Raw genomic sequence first — 20,954 nt, 5'->3', positions numbered from 1 at the left:
CGCGGCTCCCGACCTGGGCTGCGGGGCTGGCTCTGCCAGGGCCAGCGGCCAAACAGGGCTGGCACAGCCCCGCAGCTCGCAGGCTCCGACCCCACGGCCCGCGGGAACGCGGATTCGGAGCGTGAAAAGACGCGGGGAGGGCGTGACAGTGGGAGAGAACGGCCCGCTCGTGTTTCGCCGGGCATCCCTCGGCGCGGCACTGCCTTCGGTCGGAAGCGCATCCCGGGATCCGCGCTCGGAGCGCGCCGTGCCTGCGGGAGCCGGGGCGGGACAGCCGGGGCAGGACAGCCGGTCCCGGACAGCTGGGGCGGGACAGCCGGTCCCGGACAGCGGGTCCCCGGGGTGGGCGCCCCCCTCTCGCCGTTGAGGCTCCCCGGCCGCGGGCGGGGCCGCGTGGGGACACCCCACAACTTCACCCGAAGTTTTCCTGCCGCCCCGTCTCCGTTCGGCGGGTGGCCGCACCCCCCCAGCGAGGGCACCGTGAGGGCACCTCCCGGCACGGCTCCTCGCTGCCCGGCGGGCTCAGCCCGCCCAGCGCCGGCGGCCCGGGCCCGGGGCGGGGAGCGGAGCGGCCCCGGGGCGCGCCCACCGCCCCGCCCCGCCCGCCGCCCCCGCGCTGCCGCCTGGCAGGGCGGCGGGTGCCGCGGGAGCTGCTCGGTGCCGCCGCCGCCCGGGAGGGAGGTTATGTAAGGGGGGAGGGAGGCGGCGGGAGGAGGAGCAGGACGGCTCTCGCCGCCGTGCAGCCGCCGTGCAGCCGCAGCCAGCCGGGGCCGGGGCGGCCGCATGTGCGAAGTGGGGACGCGGCCGCCGCTGGCCGCCGAGCGCGGGGAGCCGCCCGGGGGTGCCGCCGCCGCCGCCGAGAGGTGCCGAGACATGGGGTGAGTCCGCCGGGCCCCGGCCCCGCGTGGGCACCGCGTCCCGCCCCGACCCGCCTGGGCACCGCGTCCCGCCCCGGCCCCGCCGCAGGTGCGGAGCGGGCAGAGCGCGGCCGCTCCGGGAGCGCTCCCCAGAACCGGCGTTTTATAACGTAATTAATCATTGACGCCCGCTCGGAGCCGCCGGCGGAGCGGGCACGCCGCGGAGGGAGAGCACCGGCGGCAAAATCCCCGCTGGAGTGAGTGGGGAGGAGCTCGGGATGTGGCGGAGCGGGGCCGGTGCGGTCCCTGGCCGGTCCCTGGCCGGTCAGCTGCGGGATGTGCAGCGAGTTCATTGTCAGATGTTTCACGCGCTGGTTCAGCCAGAGCTGTGGCTGCTGGAGGCACACGGTAAACTTACCTGAATGGTGCCGGCTGGTCCCTAATTTGTGTAAATATTTTTCCCTTTTAAATGTTTTTTAACATGCTTGAAGTCTCTGACCACATGTGATGACCTCTTGGAGAATTCAGCTTAGTCTTTCCAAAAATTAGTCCTGCATTTTTGCTATCCTCTAACTTACATGAGGGGACAAAAGGCAAATCTGGCGTTAGGGCAATTTGCACTAAATATCAGGGAACAGAGGTTAAGGTTGTGCCTTTGGCTTGATCTATATATAGGTTTGAGAGCCTCTCGACCAGAATGTCTTGGGGGATTCCAAACCCACACATTTAATTTACTTTATTTTTATCCTATTATGTTCTCTTACACCTTTTCCTTGCCTCTCCTCACCCCCCTGTGGTAAGGAATTGTTCTCCAGTTTCTGAGCTTCCTCTGCTGCTTTCGAATGTCCAAATTCCCACTATAGATTTGTCGATTGTTGTCAGTGATATAATATTAGAGTATATGGATAAATAATGAATTAAAATGACATGCACGTGTCCGAATTTGATACTCAGGAGTACTGAACAGAAGTACAGGGACAGAGGGAGAAATAGGATCTGAGTATCTCCCCACGTTTCTCCTCAGGATTACAGGGGGCTCACCTGCTTCTTAATTATGCAAAGTTTCACTGAAACATAAAAGAGAAACTGTCCTTGGTGTTGAAGAAGGAAGTATCAAAACCTGTCTGGAGCAGCACTGCCCCGCAGAGTCCAGGATGATCAGAAACATCCATCCACAGGAAACTTGCCTCTGTCGCTCTGCCTGGGTGTCTCTAAAGGCAAATGTTTTAGTTGCTGTCACTTTTAACCATTTCCATACTGGTAGATCGGTTTAGCTGTTGCTTGGAGTAAATTGAAGGGAAGGTCACAGTGGTCCCCCACTCTCTGAGTCGGTCAGTTGTAGTTCTGAGCTTGGTGTGGTCCAGCTCTGCCTCCAGAGCTGTTCAAGCTGCGAAGGACTTTGGCTGCTTGAGAGCTGTGGTTGTGCTGCTGTGCTGCTGTGCTGCTGCATGCAGTGTCAGATCATGCAGACTTGTACAGGGAGCAGGCACGTTCACTAGTCTAGTTCAATACCCTGATTTAACATGTTCCTCAGTCATTTCAGTCTTACACTGGTGCACACGTGAGATCAAGCTCCCAGTGCCATTCATTCCCCGGGTTTCAGCGTGGGTTGTACCTTCTCTTGCACTCTGTACAGAGTTCAGACAAGGTGTTTGGTGAATATGCATTTTCCAGTGCCTCACATCATTATCTTGCCATTCACCTTTCTGATCCAGAGAACTTGGAAGTGTGTTTGTGATAGCATTGCTGCAACTGTGGCTTAGCACACGACACAGGAGCAACCTCCCAGTTTTCTTCCGGTTCCGTCTGTGCTGCAAATCCCTCACCTCTTATGCTCAAGCTTTTCATTCTGTGAAATGGGCCCCTCTGTACTCACGTGTCTTTGTGAAGCTGTTTGTGGTCAGAACACAGAGCTCAGTCCTTCTGACTTGGACAAATATATTTGGGCCCAGGCATTCGTGTGGAATTTGCTTCCTGGGCACATTTTGGTGTCACATATGGGGCATGTGCTCATAGAAATTGTGACAATTGATTCTTAGCTCTTAAAATATTTCTTCTCTTACTTTCCTTTTTTCTTTTTCCTGGGGGTAACCATTGCTAATGATTCATTTAAATGCTGCCTATGGATTTGGCAGTGACTGATGGTGCTATGAAACCTGATACAGCTACTTGAGCTTAGCAAAGCAAAGCTATTTAAATTGCTTATTAGCTGTGAGCTGAGCTATTTAAACTGTTGGTTTAGTTCAACTTACTAGGCAGCAAGGTAGTGTCAAGTTTTACAAAAGCAATTTACATGTTTTTAAAAAAAACGAATGCCTGTAATACAAGGGACATGAAAACAATGTTGTAAAAAAGTGACTGGAAAAAGTCTGCTCCAGTGTTCATAAAAGTCAATGTGAAAGTTGCTGCTGACTGAAAGCCTGTATTTTGGTCAAGCCACTGTTAACAATGTCACTGGACAAATGTCTGCTTTAAAGGGAATTAATCTTTTCCCAAATCACTTCTTTCTTCTACCCAGCATATCTGATAGCTGCTGTTACCTCAATCCTTTCAGAGCTTAAACTTCAGCTATTTGAAAACCACAATGTAGCACATTTCCAGCTGTAGAGATTTGTGTCTGAAAATACCTCCTGCTTGGTCTCCTGCAGTTGCAAGCCAAGGGCTGACACAGTCAAGGAAGTGTCTCTGATGTTAGTGGGCTGTACCTGCTCATCTAATAGCTGTGGTCTGACTCAATGTGACCTCAGTTTAAGCAGTCCAAGTTAAATTTACAGTTATAAGGATGCTTGAGGTTTTAGTGTTAGCTGATTAAAGAAGATGTTGGATAGCTGTTTCATCTGTGCCTAAATTCTTTTATTATTTTCATTTCTTTAGTATCTCTGTATTTCCTTATCTATCCATTACAAATAACTTCTATGATGAGGTGTGTGACAAGTATCCAGTTTGGATTAGACCTGTAAATCTCTTCACTGCTGAAGCTGTTATTTATATTATGTGTTGGATTAAATCTCAACCAGTTTAAATATCCTCTAGCATTAAAATTGTATTTTAATTCTGTTTTATAAATCATATCAAAATGACAATCAGGCCCCTGAGTTAAAAATTATTGCAGATGCTGCACAACAGTGTAGGAGTGTGTGCTATACAGGTTACTGGTGAACTAGCTCCCAGCACACCTTTCTTTTGGCTCACATGAGATGTCTTCTCTTTGCTGCTTCCTCAGGGGCTAGTGGGGTAATTTAGTCCCCTCCAGCTGGGGTCCATCCATACCTGTCCAGGTGAGCTTTGAGCCAAGCACCAGGAACTTTGGAAAAAGCGAGTTTCCAAGCCTGGATCAGGAAATTAAGTAACCTCATTTTAAGTAGATTGGTCTCTTGAATGAAACTCTGTTCCCCCTGTGATATATTCATGGAAAGGTGCACGGGGCTGTGTTACTGAGGGCAGCCATATGGGATAGTTTTATTCTGCACTGACATTAAGAGATCAGGAAAGTCTGCCTTGCTCTCCCTTCTGCTGTCAGCAGTACTAATGTCCATCGGTCCACACGTGGCTTTATTTGGGGAGTGAAAGGCAAAAACTAATGTGAGGGTGAGGAATGAAGGAGATAAAGCAGAAGATGTGATGAAGCTCGTGTTATATGAAGACAGTAATTTTGGAGGGTGTTCACTTTCTGGTACCAGCAGTACTTTAGAAACCATGGTGATAAGCTTTGCCTGAGAAGCTCCGTGGCAGGAATAGTGTTGTTGCAGAGGAAATTCACCTTGGCTTTTGTCCAGCTCCCGCTGAAATCCACAGGAGTCTCTCGCAGGCTCCCTCCAAAGTTTGGCCAGGCCATCTGTCTGCCAGGGAAGGGGAGACCCTGGGAGGGGCAGGCAGAGAGTGGCACCTGGCTGACACTGGGGTCACTCAAAGCAGGGCTGGGACAGGAGTGTGCCTGAACACAGCTGAGTCGGTGCTGTGAGCTCAGGGACATTGAGATTTTAAAGTCAGCAGCTTCAGTTCAGTCCCCAGCATAGCTCAGGGGGACAGATTATATCCAGCTGCTGGTGGTTTTGGTGTTCAAGGAAAGGGACTGAGATCTGATCGATGCTGAGGCTGTTCATCTCCTGGTTTTTGAAACAGCTGGCTGGGGCTGCTTGATTCTTTACAGCCTTGGTTCCTGACATAGCTATTTCCATTTTGCAGGGTAGATATAAATGGATGTTATTCTGACTTGGAGAATTCTGTGTCTATGTACAAATACAGGTGTTTGTACAAAAATCAGTGGAAAAGTCAGGTCCAGAGAACTTTGGGTTCACTGAAATGATGGGAAAACTCAATTGACCTCAATAGTGTGTAGTCCCTTGCTTATGTTGAACTCATTTGTGCAAGGTTAGAGAGGTAGGGAGCTTGGTGGTGTGGGTGGGAGAGAAAAAAAAGAGACCAAATAGCTAGGTCCTTGTAATGATTTGTGCGGGCTCAGAGTTTTGGTGTGGTTGTATTGGGGTGAGTGAACAAACCTGTAACAGTGTTTTGTCCAAGTGACTTCACCTCTCACTGCTGTGTGAGGAGTTCACAGCACTGCAGACAGGTGCACGTGACTGAATTTGTAAGGTCTGCTAGAGATAAATTCACCAAATTACAAGAGGAGAAACCTTCCAGTACCACAACTAGTTTGAGTGTTCTGCTGCAAATTTCTGAGACATTTGCTTATGCAGACTATGCTGTAGAAAGAGTGGACAGAAAGAAAACTTGATGCCGAGAGTCATCATAGTTAAGTTGCTTTCAGCTGGTAACCTAATTAATTACCACTGTTAATTTAATTATCACTTGAGAAAAAGCTTATAAATAAAATATTCTCCACAAAGCTGGGATGTCCCTCAAGCCCTTCTTTCTATTTGAAAAGATAATGGTGAGTAGGTCTCCTGATAACAAAGGCATAATTTGAAATGTTAAAAAGAATTATTTGATGTTCAGTTCCTTTAAACTAAAACTTTTTTAACTGATCCAGGATGTCATCAAGTGTCTCAAACTTGTCTCTTCAAACATATCCCCAGCGTGACTGAACCAGGCAGAGGACAGTGAGTTTGCTGAGAAGGCAAGAGCAAGGGCATCAGCCTGGTTTTGCAACTAGATTTTCTGCAGTGCTGTGTATTCATTTTATTCATTCATTTGGCTCTGTTATTGCAGTGCCTAAGATAAATAGCCTCACCCATGAGCGTACACTTAGGGACGCGTAAGCGTTTTGAATCAGCTGTTGGTTTTCCTGTTGACTTTGTGATAGGGTGTGTGCAGAGTGGGAAAGTCCTTATTCCTCAAGGTAGCTGCATGGTCAAATCTCTGTCTGCTTTCACCTTGAATGCTCTCCACTGCCTTTCGCACTCTGTGCACTGCAAATACAGCGTGTGCCTTGTTTGTCCTGTGGTTTGGTCACGGCTCTTTAGGATGTAACTGCTCAGAGGAACGTATTTCAACTATGTATCTCTGATAATTCAGCTGTACGCTGTAAATAGCTGATGATCCTGTTCTTAAACCTCAGAATGTGACAAGGGCACTGCCTTCAAAGGAAGACAGGAAGTGTTTAAGCTTGAGCATTAAAGCAGCCTTTTTAATGGCAAGAGCAATTAAGGGAACAGACAGTGAGTATCTGGGAAGGTTGCTGCTGCGCCACAGCCCAGGTTGGGGATGTGTGAGCAGGGCTTGTGTAATACACACTCATGCAAAATGTACGAGATGAGATTGGATGATGCAGTTGATCTTTGATTGTATTTTTGGTGACACATCCTAGCTGCTCTCTGCCTGTTTGTAAGGGAGCTCTGCCCGCTGCTGCCGGCTCGGGTGCTCGGTGCTGAGCTCATGTGTGACACGAGGAGCTGCCGCTTACTCCTCATTGACGTAGCAGCTCACAGAGGCTGCTGGACCCTCTGCATCACTTGGAATTGCTTCGTAATGGTAATTCTGCCGCTGGGGTCAGGATTAAAATGAAGATAATATTTTAAATAATTGATGCTCGAGGCGTTTTAGGATTTGTTTAAAAAAATGGATGTTGCTGGCTGACATCAGCAAGCGGGACAGCCTGCCTAATGACTCACAGGGGAGCAGGAGGCTCTGCTGTGTAGGTGTTCTAGGATTTGTAGGCTTCATGTATGAAGGCTAGCGAGAGCTTTAGCTGCAAAACAACAGTGGCTTTATCATGGAGCAAGAGTGTGCAGATTTGAGACAGGGGAATGAGGGAAAAGTGGGTGATGGAGGTGTGAGCAGCAGTGAGTGCTGCTTACTGTGCAAACCTGTTCCCTTCAGTGGCACTGCATCCTCCTTTCCTGCCTCCTCCATGCACTGATCTGATTTTATTTACTTGACGTGGCTTCTCAAAATGCAAGATTGTAAGAATTCCTGAAGGGACAAACTGTTTCCTTTCCATCTGGAAGTCTCACTGCAGCCTACAGGATTTAGAAACTTGAACTGTACTGTGATTCAGAAAGAAAATTTCTGTAGAAGTTGCACTTTTCTGCCTATGCATCAGGAGGCCTGGGAGAGCCTTCCAGAGCTGCCAGTGTTGTTCCCCATTAGCATTTTCATTATAATAATAATAATAATAGCCCTGCAACTGCATTCTTATCAGGCAACGTTTTGTACCTCAGTGCAGCAAGACAGCAAAGGCCTCTGTGGAATACATTTTAAAATGTGTAGCTAGCTTGTAAAATATTTCTTCCTAAAGCTGCTTCTGCTTGTACTGGGGACCCTTCCTTGTGGAACTGTGAAATGGTGCTGTATGAGTGCTTACTGAATAAATACTTGTTTGAGTAATGCTTTGTAGTAGATTCTCCTCAGATACAGAACCACTGTATTTCTTGGGGGTAAAAAATACAAAATTTTAATCTTGCTTGGCTCTGAAGGGAAGTCTTAATTTTACATGTGGAAGTGTGAGCATTTAATTTTTAGTATTCAGTTACTTATTATTTCATCCCTGGAAGAAGGACAGTGTAGCCAGAGCTGGGGAGTACTGAAAGCTTTTTCTTCTGAAAGGTAGTACTTCAAGGTGCACAGTCTCCCCTCACATTAATTGTATTGCAATGGTTGACTCAAGTCTCTGTTGTTGATAAGTTGCTCTGTAATCTGTAACAGCAACATTGTTGTTGCCTTTGTTTCATTCCCTGGTTTTATCAGGCTTTTGTATTGCAGCTTCCCACTATGAATCTGTGGCACACATCTAAAATGTCTCTCTGCAGTTGTTTGTGAGAGCATACAATATTTTGTGATATTGAAAATGTTCAATAAGAGCATTTGATAAAAGGTGCAGAAGCTCTCTGAGATGAGAAGTGCAGAATGTCCCCAGCCAGCACTCAGGGCTGTTCTGGGGCACCAAGCTGCTTGGAGGATGTGTGGAAAAAATGGGGGAAGAGTCTGACACCTTTTTATCAGTTATTTCACAGATGGTGGTGTCTAAAGGAGGGAGGAGCTCTCTTCTGGTGGGTAGTTCAGACACTGGTGCAAAGATGGCAACAGCATAGTTGTCCCTGTGTCCCCAACCAACCAAGTCCTGCAAATCACATAGATGAGTTTGCATGAATTACAGATTTAAAACTTGGTCCATGCCTCCATATGGCAGATTTGGCTTGCAGAGGGTTTGACAATTGCCCTTGGAGGATCCTACCTTTTGGGATGGAGCAGTTTCTGGCATGCAGGATGATGTGATGCCAATCCTGAAGGTAGTGTCATCAGTCCCTACTAGTTTAACTTTCTCCCAGAGCTGTCAGTTTGGATTATTCTTCCCCTGTGTAGCATGTCCTGATGTGGAAATGGGATTTCACAACTTGAGAGCCACAAGGTGGTCAGTTTAATCTCCTTCCACCTTTTGACAAAAGATGATGTCTAGCCACTTCACCCATTTGTTTAAACACTAACATACTATATATGCAGTTCTCTTTTTTCACTTTTTTTTTTCCTCCTCTCTTTGTATTACTTGTGCCAAGTCTGTGTCTTGTGTGGTCTGTACGTAGGATGTACCTAAGCACTGCCCTTCCAGGTACAGTCCCTACTTCTTACACCCTCATGTGGTCCAAGCCCCTGATAAAAAAACCCAAAATCTGAAACACTCATCCCTAACTTGCCAGGAGGTTTCTGCCCAGACAGGACAGAAGGTGGGCAGTGCTCATGGGCACAGTGTACAGCAAGGACACAACTCTTGCCCTTGGGTGTACGAGGAGGAGATAAAAGTATCTTTGCACTCAGTTCATGTTAAATTTGGTGATTGTCATAATAATTTCCTCTCCTCCAGCTGCAATAGGGACACATTTATTCTTTTATGAAATAATAAAGGAGATTTAGTTGCCTAAAACTTTACAGCACACAGGTGAATAAGAACTCTTTTCATGTTTATTTTATGTTTGACAGCTGTTTGTCACTTGTGTAGTCCATTACAGGAGATAGAGAATTTTCTGTTGCCTGTTGTTTATAGAGGTGTTTCTCATAAACTTGCATTTAAAGTGTCTTCTAAAAATACTCATTCATAAAAACCCACCTAATTTGGTTTATGGTCCTTTTCAAGAAGAAGAGAAACTGGCTTGACTGAGAACAGGGATCTGTCGCTTCACTACACCCACCCAATTTCAAGGGAATGGAGTTGAAAGCTTGAGTCTGTAATCTCAGTTAGAATGAAACACAATAGCTGTGAAGCAAGGACGAGATCCCACGCTCCAGTGAGGGAATTGTTGTTTTAGGAGTTATTTGGGGTAGATGGGGAGGCTGCTCATCTCCCAGGCAGATCCAGAAGTGTGTCCGTGTTTCCCTGGGGAAATTTTCTTTCCCCTCTGTGCCTCTTTCACCTTCCTGTGTGCTTTGGAGCAAGGGAATGGGTATTTGTGCACAATGTGAATTTCCACTTTGTCTTTTGAGAGCTCTGAAGGACAAATAATTTCTTTAAAGTTTCCATTTTATTCTCCAAGACTTTCCCCAGACAGAAGGTTCTGAGCAGGTGTTTTCTGAGACCTTCAAAATTGCATCTTATGGGAGATGCCTCAGCTTTCAAGGACGTGGTAGTGTGCAGCTTGATGCTCCCAGCAATCTCTCTCACCTTCTTTTCCTCCCCAGACTTTTCTGCAAAGCCTGTGGTTTTGCAGAGGGCTGTAGGGACAGCTTCCTTCATCAGCTGGACCTAAACCTGGGGTAACCACCTCTCCTGTGGTTGTGGCTACCTGCTTTTCTCTTTACAGGGAAGGTCTTTTCTGAATTTTTCAGCTGCAGAGTAATAATCCTGCATACGTATTGTTCAGATCTTTGCAAGAACTTTTATCCATTGAGTGAGAAATTAGCATTTCAAATTCTATGGGGGAGAAGTTGCCAAAGTTTTTTATATTTTAAGCTTAGAGTTTGGAAAGGAATCAAAATATCTAATCCACTTTGCATTCCCTGCTTGGTCTTTCTTCCCTGCCTTATGAATTGGCATCCTTGTCCTTTGGGGGGAGTGCAATATTGTGAAACTCTATATAACTTCTCTTGTGAAATACCAAAGTAATATTGCAGCGATCTCCAACACCCTTCCCAATAACTGTTAAATTAGCACAAGTGACATGAGGTTGTACTGGAAAGAGTTTATGCTCATCAGCTGCTTTGAAGGATGACCTCTAAATTATTGGCCAGAAGAAAAAATAGACACGCAACCGCTGGGAGCGATTTGGGATAGTTCTGTGCTGCCTGTTATTCCCTAAAAGAACAGCTGATTTCCATGAGTTAGACAGGTGGTCCAGACTTTGGAATTAAGTTACTTTTCCTCTCTCTTTTCTTTTTTTTTCCTTTTCTTTTTCCATCTTCTTTTTGGCACCTCTCCTTCCCCTGCAGTGAGGTTGGAGCTGCTGCTGCTGCCTGGGGGGACAGCCTGGCCAGAGCCCAGGGTGGCAGCAGCTCCAGACCCGGGTCACTCTTGGCTGGGAGGCACATGGAAAAACACAGGGATAGTCTGTGTTGTCTAGGGAGAAATGGGCAACTGATATGTTCTTTTGCTGCCTTTCAGGCAGTAAAGCTTTCTAAAAAAACCCCCAGTATTTAAGGAGACCTGCAAAAGAGGCCTTAAAATGAAGTAGGTTTAATACTTTGGGTGCTAAAGTGTGAATGTGTGAAAAGCATAGTAAGAATTTGTCACCAGTTGGCACCTTGTCCTCAGTGGCTGAGCAAGTACTTGATCCATTCTGCATACCAACACCAGGCATTAATTTTAGATCACAGGGACTATGAAGAGTGCAGTTTCCAGCTCTTGACTTGCTGTTATTTTGCTTATGGAAAACTGGGGAAACTGATACGTGAACTTTTTTCACCCCCAGCAAGGGAGGTGGCTGTTTCCACTAGCAAGGACTTTCCTATCATCAAAGTGCATGCAAAACAAATTACTGCAGAACACACAACATTATTTTCAATCCTATTTAAAAACAAACAAATGTACAGAATTTTCTTCTGAAAGCGAAGCAAAAAATCATTTAACTTGTGTGATATGGGTTTATTATTCTAGCATAAGCATCTGTGGAGAATTTGAGCTGATTTTGCTTGCATTTGTTTGGTACAAATGAGCAGTAACTTAGAGCAGAAGAGGATCAGGTCTCCTGTGTGTATTGTCCCATTGTTCTGAAGGGTGAATTTGCTGCTGCATAAATCTCATAAAAGGGATTTTTCAGCCTGGTGTGTTCCATGTGCATTTGTGAACATGCTGAACCACCCCCTTGGTGCTGGAGCAGCACTGCAGAACTTCACAGTGGTACAGGCTGGCAGTGAGCAGGGTGAGCCTCTGGTCACTGTTCAGCTGGGTTGATTTGTTTCACAGGATTGCTGGGGTGTAGTTCTGTCCCTCCCCAGTTGATTTCTCTTTTGGGGGCAGACATGGGGATAGCGAAATGCATTTAGTGCATGTGTAGCCATAGAATGGTTTGGGTTGGAAGGCACTTCCAGATCATCTAGTTCTAACCTCTCTGGCATGGACAGGGACACTTTCCACTAGATGAAGTTGCTCAAAGCTCCATCCAACCCCACCTTGAACACTTCCATTGGATGGGGCATCCAAGACCTCTCTGGGCAACCTGTGCCGGTGTCTCACCAACCTCACAGGGAAGAATTTCTTCCTGTCTGAGCTAAACTTGCTCTCTTTCAGTTTAAAGCCAAATCCCCCTTATTATTTCACCACATATCCCTGTAAAAAGTCATTCTCCAGCTCTCCCGTAGCTCCTGGAAGGCTGAAAACCCAACTGTCCCAGCCTGTCTCCAGGTGAGAGGTGCTCTATCCCTCTAATCCTGTGTGTCCTCCTCTGGACCCACTCCAACAGCTTCACTGGGGGAACCAGACCTGCATGCAGGAGTCCAGGTGGGTCTCATGAGAGCAGGTCAGAGGGGGAGAATCACCTCCCTTGACCTGTCCTTGGGATGCAGCCCAGAATATGGTTGGCTTTTTGGTTGGCTTTTTGGGCTGCAGGTGTACATTGCTGAGTCAGTCCTACTCCAGAGATCCAGTGCTCAGGTTTTGGGCATTCCTCCACTGGATTTTTAGGGAGCAGGGCTGGGTATATGTCTACCTGTAAAAGTAGGACAATAACTTCAGTATTTTTTCAACCAGAGGGAAGAGAAGGAATGAGAAATACCAGGAGAAGGAGGTGCATGTCTCAGTGCTGGCAGTGAGTGGCACTGAGCAGGGGCCATGCAGAACAGCTGAAATGAGGCACCCTGTGCTCACAAAGCCCTGAGCTCCAGCTGAGGGTCCATCAATAACCACACTGCCTGCAGGCCCTGGAGCCTGCATGGAACAGGAATCCTGGGACACAGCCCAGCCCCAGCCTGCCCACCCAGCCAAGCCTTTTGTTTTATCTCCGTCCGCAGAAAAATTATTTTAGATCATCTCATCATTTTAAACATTTGGTAAGTGTTAATATACTTTCAGCTCAGTGGAAATAATCACCATATGGCTGTAAGATCTGCCATCTGTCCAGAGACGCTGGAATACAATTAGTCCATGTAGTCCATTTATCAATCTATAAGTGACAATATCCACAGTCCTGGCAACTTGGGCTGCTGACAGAATCAGCACTTGCATAGGCCTACCTGTCTGCCCTTATTACATCAATATATAAATGAGATGGAAAAAATCCCATCATTCAGCTGTGTCCTTCACCCTTGACAGAAAGGAAAAAAGTCTATATTAGTGTAAATGAGACTGAGGAAACGGTATGCCTTCATTTTTGTAGCACTAATTGGATTTTTTAATGTCTAGTAGACCTTAATTTCATAAGGCAAAGCCAGATTTATGTGCAGTCTTTCAATAAAGAAGTACCAGCAGGACAGAGTATATCACAGGCCAAAAAAAATATTATGTCCTCTCCTGTTGTATTAATTTCCAAGGCACAAAAAGCTAAATACTACGAACGTGAGAAAAGTCATCATTAGCATTATACAAGTAAGAATTTATTTCCAAGGTTTCTAGTTTAACTTCAGAAAAGCAAGAAGAGAGTTTTTCAGCAGAGTGAATATATTTTTTTGAAAGGTCAAGGCCTTTTGGTTTTAAAGCTATTAATGATCTGACATTATAAGGGTTCTGACTTTTGACTGCTCTTGCCAGTCTCTCCCCTGGCCTGTGTCCTAGCCTGGCCCCTCAGGACTGTCACCTCCTTGAAACTGGAGTTAGATTTGGAATAGCTAATGCATATCCAGAAAATAATTTGAATGTCTTATTTGGTTTTGCATATTACCCAAACTCATCTTGCATAATAAGTTTATAAAAGGCATGTTTGCTATGTTTTGTTTATTCTACAAATTTTCAGCCAACCCACACTAATTTTTGAGACTCTGCTGACAGGAAAATGTAATTTTTTTGGCATGTTTGCTTTTTAGCTGTAGTTATGGAACAAGCATAGCTTGAAAAATGCTGATAGTTGAAATTAAATCCTTCCATACCCCGCACTTTGTATAACCTGTACATAACCTACAATGTAGGAGGCATTGATATGCAGAAATCAGAAGTGCCAGGGAACAGGTCTATAGGGATCAGAAGTAGGTGGCTATTGAGCTTCAGGAAGTTCTGGGATAAATTTTCCCCAATATTACCTGCAAATATGTACACTTGGCAGTGTAAGCAGGTTGGAGGGATTTAGGTTTGTGGGGTTTGTGGCAAGGGAAGTGGTTTTATTGTTTTGTAGATTCTGTATTGCTCATGAATAACCTGTTGGTTAAGTTTTTCAGGTTAGTAGTTCTCTCTGAAACTCAGGTTGCCAGAGGATCCTCACTTTTGCACCAGGGCTGCTGACAGCTTTTTATACCAACAAATAATGTACATCTCTGAGATCTGTACTGTAAATCTGACGGCTACAGATGGTGTTATATTTTTAAAGATCAAAGTGAATAATGTTAGCTTCTAAATGTTTGAAATTTCCTTTGTATTTTTAACTTGAAGCAGAAGAAATGTGTCATTCTGTTATCTTATTGGCTACTAGGAAATACACGGGTGCCAGGAATTGTGTCCCCCTATTCCTGAGAGCTGCATGCAAGCAGCAGCCAAGGCACTCTGCCTGTTGATTCTATTTCTCTAGTAAAATCACCAGAAAAAGGAAATCTGCTTCTTTTCAGATTTGTGAGTGAGGACTGGCTTTAGCCATGCCTCTGTGCCCAGCACCTTGCCCTTGCCCAGCTGCAGATGGGGGGTCCCTGGCTGTGAGCACAGAGCTGTACTTGTACTGGAACCTCCCTGTCCCGTTTTTAATACACTGCCTTTGGTGCCCTTGACCACTTTTTGTGATTTTGTCTTCTGGATGATTTGCTGTAGAAGGAGGCTGGTAGGATCTAATCCAGTTAAAGCTGGCAGTGCTGTTGCCAGCCTGGTGGTGTTCTCAGCACAGGCAAGTCATTACATGCACTGAAAACCCAGTGTGGGCATTGCTTTGCATCTTCCTAATCTCTTACAGAGCAAATTGCCTATCCTTTAATTGCTTTTAATTTTTACATCCTCAAGTTTCATTAAAGACATGCAGCCTTGTATTAAACCATCTGTTGGTGCCCTTTTCCGTGGAGTGCTCGGAGCTGAGGCTGCTGTTAGCCCAGTGCTCTGGTGGCAGCCTGGGTGGCAGTGTCCCAGCCCAGGGCACAGCTGTGCCCTGCCCGTGCTGCTGGCACCTGGTGGTGGCCACCAGGGCAAGCGGAGCCCTATCGTTTGCTTCTGACGTTACAGCTGGTAGAATTCCTTATTTGATCCTTCAGGCAGTAGATCAAAATGAGTTATACAACTTGTTCTCTAAACTGAACTGATTGGCTTTTTTTTTCTCCCCTAGTGTAAGTGGAAGAAAAGCCTCAGGGGAGAGCATTTGAATAGGGCATGGGAAAGCATATCGATAATTACATGCATGGATTAGTGCACAAAAGCACTCCCCTCCAAGGATCTGCTTAGTGCTGTGGCGTTTGAAATAATGGAGTGCTTAATCATATTATTTTGCAATACTGAGGCTTTGATTACGCCACTGATTGAAATCAGCTTTTCAGATTGCTTTGTGCGAAGATATCCTCATCACCCATGCAAATTCCTATGGCATGGGAGGAAAAAAAGTCACGAAGATGCTGCCCTGGTGGTGTCAGTGGGTTTTACATGCACACACGTGGTATTTCACTCCAGTCTTCTGTTTGTAGGTCCCGAGTGTTTTGATCATATATCCTCTGACATTTAGTATCTTCATTATGTAAATATACATGAAATAGCCCGTACAACCTCAAATTACCCTGAGCCCTCTGCCGTGCAGAAGTACAAAGGATTAAAAGTAGTAATAAAGATTCCACTGCTGCATTGAAGGAATTTTCTGCTCAGAGCTGGGCATCTGAGACATCCCCTTGTACCCTTGGTCTGTGCCCATGGAGGCTGCAGGGAAGGCACTGGGAGGGAATGTGCTCCTGCAGACCTGCTCTCCTCTCCAGGGTTTACACTTTCAATTTACAATGGCATTTCTCCCTGAAATATTACAATGCAAACATTGTGCCACAGAGGAGGCTGTGCTGAAAGCATTAACTCCACTGGAGCTGGGGTGAGGACAGAGGATGTAATTTTGAGCCAGTCCAGAGTTATAGGATGATTTTGGGGGGCTGTTCATGTGCTGACCCAGCTTCAATTTGTCATGAGGCGGGGAGAGGTGTTGGGTGTACACAGAGTACAAGTATTTTATCCAATTTGCAGACTTTGAATTCACACCTTTGCAAATGGGAGGCTGTGGTGCAGATTTATGGATCCCCTTTAAATGTCTTCTCAGAAAAAAACTCTGAAATGCTCAGTTATACAACCATGTGCCTCAACTTGTTTTTTTTCAATAAGTAACCTTACCTATGGAGATTAGTTCAGGGTCTTCAGTTCCTGTCACTTGTGTATGGGTGTTTATTCACAGCGTCTTGAAAGGTTAATAAACCTCTGGAGATGGCCCCAAAATAAAGTGTGAGCTTCCTCAGTGCCCAAGTTAAGCCTTTTAATTTGGATATTGGCTTCATAAAGGCGCAGTGGTGTTGTGAGACCTCGCAGATGTTACAGTGATTTTCATACTGAGAGCTTTTGTCCTGAAGATTTATTCTTTTGGATTTACTGAGGTGCAAATCAAAAATTGTTTAATTGATGTCTGTGCTTTTAACAGACAACTCTTTTGCTAGCTAGTATTATTCTAATTTTTTTTTCTGTCTAAGTAATATTATGTTCCCTAAAAATGCAAGAAGCACTTTTGCTAATTATATTCTTTTGAAATAATAATGCCTGTAAATGAAGGCAGCTAAAAAGATGGATTTTTTTTTCACAAAATTTCATATATTTCTTCAGGTGAGTTGATATCAAATCTAATATCAAGTGGGCACCAGAGACTCATGACTGGATATTTGAATGAATTGCATGACCTTGCTCTTGATTAACACTGCTGCCAGATTCAGCACTTCAACCACATCATGAGGAGCTTGGTCTGACTGAAAAGAAAGCCTTTGAGTAAATAAGTTGCTGTTTGTTTCTCATTCTTTCTCTTTTAGGGACACTGTAATTTTAGTGCCAGCAGCCTGGGTTTTCCAGAAGTCCTTCCATGTACCTTCCACTTTTTTGGAAGGGAGTGCCACCTGGGAGCACAGGGCTGGACTGGCAAGTACTGACCATGGCACTTTCAGAGGTGCCTGCATGGCTTTTTTTTTTTGGGTTTTTTTTTTTTGGTGTTTTTTTTTTTTTTTTGTACAGAGAATAAAGAGCAGCAAAACCTGTGTGCAATTGTCTGCTGCTAGCTCAGCCCATCACTCCAGGCCAGTTCTCCCATCCTGTTTTACAACTGATAGTAAATCCTCCCTCCCTCTCAGCCCTGTATTGCTCGGGGTTACGTCTCCATCCTTACAAGTAATTTTTGCTGTGGAAATAAGTGTGAGGAGGAAGGATTGTTTGCACTGCAGGACCAATGGGAGCTGCAGGAGGGTGTTTTGCAGGCACCCCATCTCACCTTCCTCCACAGTGTGGAGGAGCAGCTGTCAAATACACTGAGAGCTTCTCTCTGCTCTGTACAGACTATTAATTCTTTTTTGTTGAGTGGTGAATATTCAGCTGTTGATTTAGCCTTTTGAATTCACATAGTCAAAAACTTCCCTGGGTAGATGTGCTATAAAAGTGCCCTGCAATGATAGTGATAGCAGAGCTGCAGAGAGAAAATGAGGGGATGAATTTTATTTCCAGGCTTGCTAGTGGCTCTGTTATCCTGGGATGCCATCTCGCTCTCCATGGCTGTTTCCTCAGGTGTAAAATGGAGCCATTACCCACCTGCTCTCCTCATGCTGAGTTTTGCACCCTTGCAAGTTGAAACAGGCTCTCATTTGCTCTGCTGGTTGTGTGCACTGGCAGCCAACAGCAGAACCTGCCTGTGGCAGCTGATGGGATCTGAGTGACCTGGATTAATTAGCATATGGCAGTTTGGGAAGGGAATAAACTGCCTGCTCTGATAATGCCAGTTTGCTGCTGCCATGTCCAAGCAATGCACAGATTTAGAGTCTGCCTCTCCCCAGCTCTGTGCATTGCCTGTGCTGAGTGTTCTCAGGCCACTGTCCAGGTCCCTGACCCCAGCCATGAGCTGGGCAGTGATGGGTGTTGATGTGACAGTATCTCAGGCACTGGGCTGGGACAGCTGAATCTGCTGTTTCTGTAGCACTTGTCCTTACTGGAGTGTGTGCAGGGAGGTCAGAAGGGATTCTTTAACTTCATCCTCATCATTAAGAAACTAATTTGTGGTTCTCTTTTTTTCTGAGAAGATTTGATCCAAGATGGCACAAGCATTGAATGCATAGAGGTAACAGGTTGGAGGATAATGAACTCTAATTTTTGCTTGGAGCAAATATTAATATTGTGTATAAACTGCAACCACTTTGCTAATTGCTGTGTGTGACACATCAACTGCTACTTCTCCCCACAGCACTTATGTCTTCATCACAGGCCTGCTTTTACTTCAATTTTGGTGTTTGAGGTAGAGGAGTTGGTTGTTTTTCAAAGCTTGTTATGTGCATGTATACACAAGTGAGTAGAGTTACAAGCAGATAAACTATTTTCACAGGTAATTTTTAGGCCTGGACTTTCATCAAGATGAGTAGTTCAAAGAGGAGAAAAATCTCAATCAATGATCTAAATAAATACAAATGGTAAACTCCAAATTACAATGCATGTACATAGAGGATTAATTATTTTCATTGCACTGTCAGGCAGCAGTAGCAAAGTTCAGTCCAAATAACTACTGGCACCAATTTTATCATGTTGTATTTAGCAAATACAATTTTTTGTCTTGTGACCAGTGATGGGGGATATGTCACAAAGCAGGACTTTGCATTTGCATCTACTCTTCTTTCTTGAGAGATCCTCATTATCTAATACTTGTTACAGCAAATCACTCCACATCTGCTGGCACTGTCAGGTATTATAAACTCAACATGTGCATGATGCTGGGCTGTAGCAGAAAGCACCACGTTCCAAAATCTCTGTGCTGATGTCTGCAGGCATGTGCATCCTCCACCAAATGGCAGATATATGGAGACGTGCTTTAAAAAGTATTTTTATTTCAATTGATAAATTAGACAGTTAATGCAAAGTTGTCTACAGTTAGTGTGGGGAGAGCACAAATAATCCTGTGCTGTAAACTAGGAATCCTTATCCCAGAGATTTTAAGCAATCTGCTAGTGAAAGTTTTAAAAAATGTGTAATTAGTGGCTTTGCCTCCAGTGGAGTAACAGAGTTCCTGTCACAAATACACTTGATGTTCCAGATCCTACAAAAATTATTTTGTCCCAGTTTCTTCATGGTCAGTGCATCCCTGATGTGCCCTGGACACTTTATGCACTTAAACGAGTCTGGGTGCTGATCCTGCAGGCTCCCACGTGAATCCCCTTGTTTTATTTACTAGCAAAAAGGATTGCTGCAGTACAGAAGTGTTCCCTCATCAGTGCCTGCTCTGGAGTGGCTCCACACATGGATCCAGGACCCGTGGCTCTCCTGGAGCCTGCTGTGCCACAGCTCCATCAGCATCCCACAGCCTGCAGGATGCTGGCTGCCAGTCAGCAAGGACTCTCTACAGCTGAAGTGATTTAAATCATTGGTTGTGCTCATGATTCAAGTGATAAACAAGGAAATTTGAATTAAATAATTTGAACTTTTCCTAAGTGAGAGCTCATTCCCGTTGATTAGGAAGAGTAATACAAAACACATGGCTTGCAGCTAGTCACACTTGTAAAATTTGGCATGGTTGTGTATTAACCAGAAAGTGATACTGTATCTCACACAGCTGTGGAGCACTTAGTTAGCTTGAGAATCTTGTGGCTTGCTTTTCAAATTCTTCAGGAAAGGTTAATGACATTGAAGGAGAGTGGTTGCTTTTAACTTGAAATTTTGCTCATATGAAGCAAGGACAGAAATTAAAGGCCGACTAAAATGTGTAAAACCATGACTTGAAAATTGCAATTATATTTATAAAACATGCTTGCCATATTTAATAATAAAAAAGCATTTTTCTGTCTTGACTTATATTACCAAATATGGAATTATTAGGTGTGATTTTCTACTTTTCATGTTCGACTTTTCAAGCAGCTCTGCTCGGAGCAGTGGTTGTTACTGTCAAATTGATTTTTAAACAGTTGGGGTTTTTAAAAGAGTATTTAATCAATCATTAACGACTTTGGTTAAAATTCATGAGATTTTAAATATTCATAAATTCTTTTTGCCTTCATGTGTGGGTCCAAGCCTGGCTGGCAGTGCTGCTGCTCCTGCCTCCCCTGGCAAACTGGCGGCCTCAGAAACAACCAGCTCACATGGCTCAAACCATGCAGGATCTGCTGCCACAGCTTCAAGTTAACATTGCTTTGTTTTATCATAAAAGCTCATAAATCTCTGATAAAATGAAAAGGAAAGGAACCCTGGGAAATGAAGTCATTCTTCTACCAGTAAAGTGCTTTCATGAATGTAGAAGAATTACAAGTGAGACAGAACAATCGTTCTCAATTTGGAGCTCCGTAGGGCCATGGTGAAGGGTTTTAAAAGTGCCTAATTTAGCATTTCACTTGAAAACAGAGTGCCACAGTTTCATAGCTGCCTGTGAGTGCTTCAGTGTCAGAGGAGTTTGGGATGCAGTGCCTGTTTGCCCTGGGCTAAAGCTGTGCCTCTGGGGTTTTCAGTGCAGTTGGCTTTGCCATCCTGCTGTGCTGCGTGGGGAAGTGGTGGCACCAGCTCCTGGTGCTGAATCTGGGGCAGGAGCTGAGCATGGAACTGCAGCAGGGCACACACAGCCACAGAAATGCATCTTCTTAATTATTACAAGGCAACACCAGTAAATCCAGGAGGTTGTGTTCTGGGGGTCAAAAATCAGTCTGGGGGCTGTGCTGACCTGTGGAGCCCGCTATGGCAGGAAGGCACGTGGAGCATCCAACTGGCCCTTCCAAATCCGTCCCAGCTAAAGGTCAGCAGATGGGCTGCCTCAAATGGTTTAAAATGCTGAAGTTTACACAATGTGTTTCCTTATTTTTAATAATTTATCAACTAGCATGCTATCACTGACACAGAAAGGCAAAATGCAGATGGGCTTCTTTGTTGTTGGTAATGACAGGATTAGAAACAGAAGTTTTGCCTTTACTTGT

The 20,954-nt window shown here is 45.1% G+C and overlaps 1 protein-coding gene across 6 annotated transcripts in view; it reads left to right on the top strand.

Moving 5' to 3' along the window:
- Positions 1 to 821: 821 nt before the first annotated feature.
- HOMER2 (homer scaffold protein 2) overlaps positions 822 to 20,954 on the top strand; it is a 53,557-nt gene continuing 33,424 nt past the window's right edge. For all 6 annotated transcript variants that reach the window (XM_033070624.1, XM_033070623.1, XM_033070621.1 and 3 more), the window contains exon 1: positions 822 to 878. In XM_033070624.1, coding sequence (XP_032926515.1) covers positions 874 to 878 — 5 coding nt within the window. In that variant the 5' untranslated portion in view covers positions 822 to 873. The remainder of the gene's footprint in view (positions 879 to 20,954) is intronic.

This window comes from Catharus ustulatus, chromosome 12, assembly GCF_009819885.2.
Source record: "Catharus ustulatus isolate bCatUst1 chromosome 12, bCatUst1.pri.v2, whole genome shotgun sequence".
NCBI lineage: Eukaryota > Metazoa > Chordata > Aves > Passeriformes > Turdidae > Catharus > Catharus ustulatus.
Note: the sequence above shows the minus strand (reverse complement) of the source record. Positions and strands in the feature narration are given on the sequence as shown.